This window comes from Pundamilia nyererei, unplaced genomic scaffold (genome assembly GCF_000239375.1).
Source record: "Pundamilia nyererei isolate P.nyererei 1_Seehausen unplaced genomic scaffold, PunNye1.0 scaffold00109, whole genome shotgun sequence".
NCBI lineage: Eukaryota > Metazoa > Chordata > Actinopteri > Cichliformes > Cichlidae > Pundamilia > Pundamilia nyererei.
The window spans coordinates 1,255,643-1,266,162 of record NW_005187510.1 but is presented as its reverse complement, the minus strand read 5'-3'; the positions used below and the strand labels follow the sequence as shown (position 1 = coordinate 1,266,162).

General features: G+C 41.8%; 1 protein-coding gene across 2 annotated transcripts; it reads left to right on the top strand.

Annotated features, from left to right (window-relative positions):
* Positions 1-3,503: 3,503 nt before the first annotated feature.
* Positions 3,504-9,777, top strand: pnisr (PNN-interacting serine/arginine-rich protein). 2 transcript variants are annotated; one of them, XM_005741293.1, is made up of 12 exons: positions 3,504-3,586; positions 4,069-4,177; positions 4,303-4,479; positions 4,580-4,815; positions 5,174-5,339; positions 5,703-5,893; positions 6,011-6,151; positions 6,401-6,500; positions 7,099-7,152; positions 7,557-7,751; positions 7,830-8,916; positions 9,436-9,777. In XM_005741293.1, exons 2-12 carry the CDS (start codon positions 4,090-4,092, stop codon positions 9,467-9,469), a joined length of 2,469 nt encoding a protein of 822 aa, XP_005741350.1. In that variant the 5' UTR covers positions 3,504-3,586; positions 4,069-4,089; the 3' UTR covers positions 9,470-9,777. The 2 variants fall into 2 exon arrangements, with proteins under 2 accessions (XP_005741350.1, XP_005741351.1); XM_005741294.1 differs by having other exon boundaries at positions 7,830-9,777.
* The last annotated feature ends 743 nt before the right edge of the window (positions 9,778-10,520 follow it).

The following is a 10,520-nucleotide window of genomic DNA, read 5'->3' as shown; positions in this document are numbered from 1 at the left end:
AGCTCTAGTAGTAGAAAAGAAATCACAATAGATTTAATGTTTTCTGCTGCTAAATTGGTGTCATGCTGGGTTTTGTTTTTTGGGTTGTTTTTTTTTTATTTTTTTTACTGCAAGCAAGATGTCGTCAACAGTCTCCCTCTTCCTATCTCGGCTGTCACTGCGGATCCCGCGGTGCCACATTCAGCCAGTCTTCGCCCGTTATCGGCCGTGACGGGTGCAAAGCAGCACTGCTTCAGAACATGTCGGGAGCTGGTGAAAAGGAGGTGGGTGTGGAATCAGGAAAAAGGGCAACGTCCAAAGACATTCGCCCCGCGCGTTCTCTCACTCCCACACGCTGTGACATCCCGGCCGTGCGGCTGGAACATAGAACATGTTGTCAAACCGCCACCAAACAAGACGAGTAAATCTTTTCTGAAGTGCGTTTGTCTATTTTTAAAGGGGGGCTTTTGGCTGGAGGACATGCTGCTGAGGCATTTGATGTGATTTAATCTTGTGTAATGAAAAGCGCCCTCCCTCTGCATGAGACAGTTTTAAGAAACTAATAAGGTGCTGCTGTGGAGCTCGTCTACCAGCAGTGAAGGTTAAATTTTTACTGCTCTCACTGTCAGCCTGGCCCAGCTGCACACCACGCTGCACATGCACTCGCTAATGTATAACATGCTCAACACGTTTTCACATGGAAGCATTCACACACTTGGACTGCACACGCCTCAGGCTTTGTTCTTCACAGGGAAAATGCACCAACACTATACCAACAGAGTACACGATGGTATTAAATCACACCTGCACACGAGCTCTTCAAACACACGACATGTTCTCATAAAGTGCTTCAGTTCTGTTTTAGGAAAAATAGTGGGCTCCATCCAGTCTGTTTAATGCTGGAATCCTGCTGATTATGGCTTAATTTATACATGCCAATAAATAAGTCTTAAATTATGCAGTTTGAACCTCCAGAATGACACTAGCACCTGTTTATGCTCAGCAAATGGCTGGATTCCCAAATGGACACAGCAGGTGAAATAAGTATTGAAAGCATCACAGATTTTAGGTAAAAGGAAAAAACATTTCTAAAGGTGCTATTGACATGAAAGTCTTACCAGATGTTGGTAACAATTCACACAGGGAAAAAGTTTTGAATGCAAAGAAAGGTACAGAAAAACCAGAATCAGCAAGTGTTTCAAAGGGGGGGGGTTTAGCAAGGTGATGATCCCAAACACCATCAGGGAAACGCAAATGGTTTCAGAGAAAGAAAATAGTGCTGCTAAAATGACGCAGCCAATCACCTGACCTGAATCCAACTGAAAGAACGAAACCTCGTGTGTGTGCTCCAATTGTGGGAATTTTGGAAAAACTGTGGTGCATTTGATGGCACCATAACATCACATCAACAAGGTCATGGGTTTGAATCTCCTGTGTGGAGTCTGCATGCTCTCCATTTAATGCCTGGGTTCTTGCCAGGTGCTCCAACTTCCTCCCACAGTCCAAAGACATGATTGGGGTTAACTGGTGATTCTAACTTGGCTGTAGGTGTGAGCTTGAATGGCTGTCTGTGCAGCTGGGATAGGTTCCAGCCCAACTGTGACCTTGAAATGGTTAAGCAGGTGAAAATGAATGGAAGAATTTTCAGAATATAAATATGTCTGAGTTATTTATTTTTAATGTGAACACCAACATTGCTTCATTCTTCTGTTACTCAATATCATAAACCTTAAACTGGTGCTGTTTGCTATTAAACCTATGATATTCCCCATGATACTGATGCTAAAAGTTGGTTATTAATAAAGCTTTGTGAAACAAAAGCTCTGCCACTTGGTTTGGGTGTAAGATTGATTTGCTTGCCATTTGTAACAGCGTTTTACAGCTGTGCGAATTTCATGTGGGTATCTCCTGTACTTAAGAAAGTAATGAAGGTGAAAAATACTCAAAAAGAGAACACAAATTAGGAAGAACCAAATTTCGACCCAGCATCTTGAACAATAATAAAATATTAAAATGTGACATGCACAATCTGTGGCTGCATACAAATCAAGTGTTTGACAATGAAGTGTTTCATTTTAAATGTGTTATTGGAAAAAAAAAATTCAAGCTAAGAAGCCTTTGATGTTAAATGGCTGTGGCTGCTTTTTGTGCAAAATATTCATTCATTACAAATGAATTATTTTCTGCAGTTTTTTTTTAAAACTAGTTAAAATGATAATAATAACTGATGATCTATACTTTGGAAACTATTTAAATAAAAATGTGCAAGAAACATCTTCAGTTCTAGTCTTTGTCAGATTACCTCTAAGCCTCATGAGCTGCTACACAGACATAACCTCCACAGGAATGAAGCATACAGGACTGATATTAGGCTAACCTGCTTACAGCCTTATACTGTTTTCCAGCCGTTTTGGTGCTGAGGCACGTGATCCAACCAGATCACCAAAGTCACCATAATGATTGTAAATAATAGAGATGATCTGATATGTTTGAGTGTTGGGCTTCGTATTACCAAAATGAATACGGAAGCGCGATGGTCGTTCAGATATGTTGGGTTATTTAGTAATAAAAACAGGTATGCTGATGTATATGGTACAAGGAGAAAAAGACACATGAACACATCCATCACTATGAAGTAACTACTTACACTATCTATAACAACTGTTGATATCTAAACCATCCTTAATCCGTTAGTTGTGCTCTTCCCACCTTTCTTTTGAAAGAAAATTAACTACTGACGTGCCACGGTTTGCTTTCTTTCAATTTCCTTTATTATTTTACTTTAGGCTGTTTCATTTTTTTCTATTCTAATTTTGGAAGTTCGCTCACTCAGCTGAGTTTTGTCAGGGAGCTTGATGATAACAAGAAGAAGAAGAACTGCAGAGAAACGAGCAGTCGAAAACAAAAAATAGACGTTTCATTACAGGCTTAGAAGGGTCCCTACAAACAGGAAGGCCCTGGGTAGATTTGTTGTTTCAAATCCAAATGGCTGTGGTTCTGAATGCACATTGCGGCACATGCTCTATACCCTCTATGAGGGCGTACGTTGAAAGGCATTTCGGCATTCCAGTTACATGAAAACTACGCAAGCTATAAATGGGTGCTAAAATCACACTGACATCACCATCTGAAGCCTTTGGCGTGCTGCCTTCACTTGCTGCTCGTACAGAAAAGTTTCAAGTGGAAAGACTTTTTTTCCCCTTCCGTTTCATTTTCAGTTTAATCCCATTTATTCAAGGTTTGACAACAAAACTATTATTTGAGGTTAGGAAATGCACCCGTCATAGCTACAAAATTGTAAAATTCATTAAATGTATTTAATAGCTCAAATTAGAACAACAAATTCAACTTTTTTGACATAGGACAAATGAATGTCCAGTTCACAAGCACTGTATTGCACATACAGTCAGAGACTAGATTGAGTATCTCTTCGACCTTTCAAATAATCTTCCAGCAAACTTATACTAACCATGGATACTGAATGATTTGTAACTTTCCTATTTAGTTTGAAGGCAGCAGTTCTTCTTTCGTACTTCCTCCGAGCAGCTCGCCTGTACAGCCATTTTGATTTGCGACCGCATCGCCGGAACGAACCCGTCAGGCAAAGGTGGGAATTCTGTAAACTCAAAGCACAGCTTCAGTGTAAATTTCAGCCACTCTTCTTTCCCATTGTGGCCTAATTTAAATGAGTGAACCTTTGCTTTGTTGTTGAGAAAAATGTGGTGCTAACTGCTGGTTTTCAGACACAGCCTAGCTTAGCTAATATTAGCTCACGTTAGCATGGCTAAGCTTTCTTAGCTAAAAAAAAAAATTTATTAAAAAAAACAAAAAAGGACCAATGCACAATTCCCGAATTAATTTCAGTATCCTATGTAAGTAACGACACAATGTCTCACATTAGGTAGCATCCTAACGTTAAGAGGGAAGTGTCTCCCAACGTACAGCTAGCCGGTCAGTTTGAAGTAGCGTTAGCACTTTATTGCAGCTTGCAATTCCATTGCCATTTGGCAAGTGTAATTCTACACTGACACACCTCTCCATGTTGAGAGTGCACAATACAATTAAATGTAGCTGATCTGGGTGTTTCAGGTGTAAATCGTGAAAGGAGCAATGTGGGACCAGGGAGGACAGCCCTGGCCGCAATGGCCTCTTAGCCAGCAGCAGTGGATGCAATCTTTTCAGCATCAGCATGATCCAGGTTAGTGAGTGATGCTCATGCACCACAAATGGCATTTTTGCTCCCTCAATAAAAAAAAAAACTAAATATTTTACAATGGATTCAAAAACTGCACTGGCAACTAGTCTTAATGCACTTTTTTCCAGGTCAAGTGGACTGGGCAGCCCTGGCGCAAGCATGGATAGCCCAAAAAGAGTCTACAGGAGGAGAGCAGCAGAACATCCAGCCCAATGGTCAGGACATCCCAGGCCTCGAATCTGTTGGACAGAATAATCACCGCAACTTTCAGGGTGACCCAGCATTTGGCAGAATGTGGCAACCAGGTACACAATTAAGCCTTTGAGCCATGGCTCTCCCCCTGGGAAAAAAAAACAAAACTGGAGATTTCTCTTGTGGCTTGTTTAAGTATTTTGTGTTTAACAGAATGGGGAATGCATGGCCAGCCCCCTCCTCCTCCACCCCCTGACCAGGCCTGGATCCCTCCAGGGTCAGGACCAATGGATGTGGTGAACCCCAGCGAGGACAGCAACAGCCAGGACAGCGTGGAATTCAACTCTGAAGCCCACCATGGGGTTTACCCCCAGAACAGCCATGGGTATGGGGCACAGCCCGACAGCTACGCCATGGCCCCCATGGCCATGAACCAGTTTGATTATCAGGTATGCAGATGCTACGGTAGAAACTGTTGAAGCGTTTTGGTTTTAGTGTGACAGCCAAGTAGCACGAGAAGGAGCAATCCATAGACACTCTGCCGGGTCCGAGCATCTAGGCGTATCAGTCGTTTGCTTTCTTGATGCTGTGCAGAGGAAGTGTTGGCTTGTTGAGGATCCAGCATGGTTTGTTATTACTTTATTTGTTGAGTTTTTTTTCTTTTCCCCTTTTAACCCAAGTATACCTTTTAGCTCAGTAAGGAGTGGGGAAAGACAACAGCAACCCCACACCTAGTGACTGCCAAAACAGAGGACCTTAAGTACTTAGAACTGACTTTAATTTTGAGTTTGTGCTGTCTCTCAACAGCATGGAGCTGCCTCATCATTTGCTCCGACACCAGCAAGCTTCCACTCTCCATACTGGCAGGGTCCTCCTCAGAACAGACGAGATGCCAGACCGCCTGGGTTTCGAGACAGGCCAAGATCCCCTATCCAGCTCCCTGTCAAACCTGAGGCCCCAGCAGCACCATTAGGTGAGTCCTGATGTCTGAATTTATTTTTATTTTTTTTAGTTATTTATTTAAATTACTGAACTTTCTAGAAACATTTCAAGAAAATGGTATTGAGGTATGAGATAAATATCAGTAGATGACTATATGTTTAAATAATCGAAGTCCTTATTCCACCTGTGTTGGCTTCATTTTATATGCATACAAAAGGTATTTATAAAAATTTGGTTGTTTAAAAAAAAAAAAAGAAAAGTCAAATTTAAATAGGTGATAGCTGTAGAAACCGATGCACCATATTAATACAACAACTTCTTTGTGTACATGGATTTGTACTGGAATAGTTTAATCGTTTGTAAAATATATGTGGATAACACGTTTGATCTCCAGATGCTGTAAAGAGACGCACACTACCTGCATGGATCAGAGAAGGTCTTGAAAAGATGGACAGGGAGAAGCAAAAGAAGCTGGAGCGCGAGCGGATGGAGAAGGAGCGTGCAGAAATGGCAAAAGATGACGTTAAAGGCCATGAGGCCGATGAGGGTGGTGATGGCCCACGTCTGCCCCGCAAGAGTAAATTTGTAAGGAACTCATTTAAGACCCATACTGCAAATAGTTTTGTTTTCCCTCTTTATCTGTAGCAATGATTGGCTATGTTTTCTTGATTGAAACTCATTCTTCTCTTCTGTTTGCATCAGGACAGTGATGATGAGGGCAATGATGATAATGACAACGAAGAAAAGATTTCACTAAAGAAAGCATTTTCTGCGCGGAGTCCCTCGCCCCCTGCAGAAGACAGTGAACCTGAAATGACTGAGGAGGAAAAGGAATTCCAGCTGGTCAGTTTGAACTTTCAAATTGCATTCAAGTAGTCAGATTTGAGTGTGATTGTGTAGGTTCTCAGTCCGGGTCATGGCAGTTTTGAGTGTTCGAAAAGGAGGCAACTGGACTTCTTTTCTGATTTGTAGAGGTGAAATGTGTTTACAAACCAAAAATGTCCAGTTGACTCCTTTTTGAGCGCTTGATTTTAATCTAAGTGTTGAAATTGATAAAATATTGAGATGTTTGTTAATTTGTCCTTGTTTTAGATGGTGATGACAAAAACACTCCTGACAGAGATCCTTCTTGAGGTCACAAATGAAGAGATCCTGCATGTGGCTAGAGATACTCACAGGAAAGCCACTCGAGGTCTGGTCTTATATTTTCCTCTTTTTGCATTATCTCTGCTTGTCACAAAAACATTATGTTTAAATCTGGACAGAATTCGTTACGTGCCTCTTAAAATTACTCCGTAACACCCTGTAAGTGAGGGTGACTGAGCAGCATACATCAGAGTATGTCTGTCTGATATGCATTTCCAACCATTCTCTGCTAATGCATCAGGACACAGCAGAGCAGTGTTTGTCACAGACAGTATTGAAAACCTGTCATGGTATTGGAGGTGCTGCTGAATGGCTGTAAGACTGAATAAAGTCTCAGCGCTGACTCACCTGTAGATACAAGAGACTTCCTCCAGTGAAGTGACTGTGCATTAGTACAGATTGGTTCTTTCGCTCCTGTCCGACTGTTTGACTTCGATGTGTGACAGAAGTTTGTTTGTTAACCCTCTCTCTTTTCTCCATTTCTTTTGTTTTATTTTATTATTTTTTTCTCTTGTTATCAATGGCAGCTCTTGTGAATAGTGCTTTATCTGTGGCCCCCATCCCTTTCTCTAGCGACTCTTGCCTTTGAGAAAATGGCAGTATGTGTTTTAACATGTTGTTCCTGTTGTTGATGTGAATCAAAGCTCCTGCAAAACAGCTGGCACAGTCAAGTGCACTGGCTTCTCTGACCGGTCTCAGTGAGTATCCCTTTTTCTGTCACTGGTGGGGAGGGAAGGGAAGGGAAATTTCTTTGATTTATAGTCGGAACGTGGGAAAAGCTGTTGGCACAAAGCGTGACACCCAATATTTCACTGCTACTATTTAAGGCAAAAGTGGCATCTGACTTGCTTTTTAGATCTGTGCTTTGAAATTAGAAGCATGCTCTCAAAGACATTACAGACTGTTGAAAGTGTTTAAGAGCTGTATGTGTACTCCTTGTTAATAAGAGGTTTACTGGTGTGAAGTATAAAGTTAAACAAGATTAAGTGCCTTTCATGGGGACCTTGAGTTTGGATTGAGTGGTTTCATAAGTGGAACCTGATTTGAGAGCGGATCTTAACAGTTTCCAACACTCAACAACCTGGGGGCTCTGTTGTGGCAGGCGGGCTCGGTGACTATGGTTCAGATGAGAGCGAGGATGAGGATGGCCGTAGCGTCCGAGGATCCGAATCCTCAGACACAGATGAGGAAGAATTACGTCACCGCATCCGGGAGAAGCAGGACGCGTTCCGCCGCAAAGAGCGGGAGATGCAGCTGCTGCAAGACAAACAAGCTCAGGAGGCGCTGCTAGCACGTGGTAAATATTAAATGACATTTGTGCAATGTGTGTTACTAGTTCACTTTTAACCTGAGTCTTTGTTTTCTGTTTGTACAGAAGAGATGGCAAAGGAGAGATTAAGTAAAGAAAGGGGGGAATATGATGAGAGTCAGTCAGAATATCCACACAAACAGGACATGAAAGAGAGGGAGGCAGAGCCCTTGGCAGACAGGCGCAGGTCCCGTAGTGAGAGGGAGGGTAGTGAGGGAAAGCATTCAGGCAGAGGGAAGGAACGCTCAGGGAGAGGCGGCAGCGATTCTCCCGCCAATGGTCACAGCAGCAGCTCCCGCTCCACCTCCAGCCACAGCAGCAGTCGATCTTCCTCCTCCTCATCTTCTTCCTCAGCATCTTCCCGTAGCTCCTCTCGATCTTCCTCCCCGCGAAGGAAAAGGAGACGTAGTCGCTCCTCATCCCACAAAACCCGGCAGCGCAGCCGCAGCCACAGCTCACACAGGCATCGTAGTGATCGCAGTGAGAAGGGCAGGGACAGGAGGAGGAGCAGTGCAGAGCGATCAGGCCGCCACAAGAAAGATCGGAGTGATTCCAGGGAGCGCAGGAGTCGAAGGAGTAGATCTAGGTCCAGAGACAGGGCCAGAGAGAGGGCCAGAGGAAGTCGCAGTCGCAGCAGAGACAGGGAGAGGGATAGAGAGAGGAAAAGGAGCCGGGAACGCAGGGACAGCAGTCATAGTCGCAGCAGCAAACATAAACAAAAGGCCTCTAGTAAAGACAGAGAGAGGAGGAGGGAAAGGAGTCGTAGTCATGAGAAAGACAAGAAAAAGAAGGATAAAGATAGAGAGAAAGAGGTGGATAAAAAGAAGGAAAAGCCAAAGACCAAAGAGAAGGAAAAAGGGAGCTCTGTAGTTAGTGAAGAGAATGGCAAATCGAAGAAAAGGAAAGAGAGCGAGTTAGGAACCGATTCTCAAACTGAAAAGCACTCGCGACATGATAGTAAAGCCAGCAAGAAGGGCTTGGCCAAAGCTAGCAAGAGGCACTCAGACTCTGACTCAAGTAGATCCCCCTCCCCTGAAGTTAGCAAGGAAAAAAAATATAAGAAATCCAAACGTAGTCGCTCAAGATCGACGGAAAAATCTCACAAGTCTGGTAAGAAGGCAAGCCGCAAACACAAGTCTAAGTCGCGATCAAGGTAGTATTCGTTTTTTTCTCTTTCAAAATACTTTATAATACTGTTTTCATTGTGATTTCTCTCGAGTCTTTGATCTGTTTTAGTAGCTGAGAGGAAAATGTTGGCTGTTATGAAAATTTTATGTTTAATACAGCTACACGTGCCTGACTGTGTAAAGTCAGGTCTCATGAATTAAAGGCTTAAATCTTTCACAACGGTTTTCTATGTCAAATGCAAATATGCCATGACTGAATACTAGCAAGTACCGCTTCCCTAGAACATCTGCCTGATTTGTCTGGTTCCTGGCCAAAATAGAGGGCGAAAATGTCAAATTGAGCCAAACAAACAAATTTGTCTTTTCGCCATGTTCTGCAGTTTAATTTGCATCTGTAGAATTTGTATAACATCAGTTTTTATGGAAATTTTCTGCCATATTTATAGTCTTGACAGTATTTTTGGTGAAACGTGTTTTGTTCTGTTGTGCACTGCAATCAGTGTCATTAGTGCAGGAATAATGTTGTGTTCATAACTTTCTTTCAGGTCGACGTCTCCCTCCCGTCGTAGCAGACGCTGAGGAGCACAGTCACTGCCCTGATCTGTGCACTTTGCCATTTTAAATTCCATGAGTTGAACAGGCTTGTCTCATTATAGAGGCAGTTGTGTAGGTGAAAACCCCCTCATACTTTTCTTTTACTGTAAATATGTTCTTTTTAAAGTGTGCCTGAAGAACAAGTTTGAATGGTAGGAGTTTCCATTATCATGCACAGTTTAATTACACACTAAAAAAACTCAAGTGAAACTGTGTATATTTTAAAAAAAGATTAACTTTTTCTCCAATTATTGTAAGATGTCTAATAAACTGTTTCTTGTCTTGCCTCACTACCTCTCTGACCTTAATTCAGTATTTACTAACACAGTATGCGTGTTGCAATTGCATTAAACGTAACCATACAAAGCAGGATCCTGCTACTTCCCGGAGATTACAATAATTCCCACTTTAAGGCTGCATGTGTTCAGCTGTCAGTGCTGCTGGATGGAAGTAGTGTTAATCATGTGATGCAAAAACCGTGCATTGATAGAATGAATGGTAGAAAGTAACTTAAAACATTTTCTCAGTTTTCTGAAGAACGGTTGCTTTGTCCATAAGTATTTACAAGTTGTGCTACTTCTGTTCCACTAGGTACTGCAAATGGTGCACTTTGTATTCCTTACCATATTTTATATACGTTTTAGAGTGTCACTTTTTAAACTAAATCTACAAGTTTGTTGCTGTTTTGTTATAGATAAAGCAATGCAGCAATATTTAAGTGATTAAATAAGTTATTTTAATCAAATCAATTTAGATCTACAACATCAAAATGTAACTTAGAAATCTAAAAGGTTGTTTTGTATAAGAACTTTTACTTTAGGAAAAAAATATTTTTTGATGCTGTAGTTAGGATAATGGTTTCTGTTTAAAGCATCAAATTGCTTGTTTGTTCATACTGAAAAACAGTTATTCAATATAAAATAATATTAACACTTCAATAGTTTCACTTCTTACATAACACATCGTTAAAGGCTCTCAGCTGCAGGGGAGCCTGAAAATCGTGCCCAGTGTTTGGTACACCATTGTTTCTGATCTT

Bases quoted from the DNA above. Each gene is read 5' to 3' on its own strand.
- pnisr (XM_005741293.1), top strand. From the start codon at position 4,090: ATGTGGGACCAGGGAGGACAGCCCTGGCCGCAATGGCCTCTTAGCCAG. The intron at 5,340-5,702 runs GTGAGTCCTGAT...TTTGATCTCCAG, and splicing joins GGCCCCAGCAGCACCATTAG to ATGCTGTAAAGAGACGCACA. The intron at 5,894-6,010 runs GTAAGGAACTCA...TGTTTGCATCAG, and splicing joins TGCCCCGCAAGAGTAAATTT to GACAGTGATGATGAGGGCAA.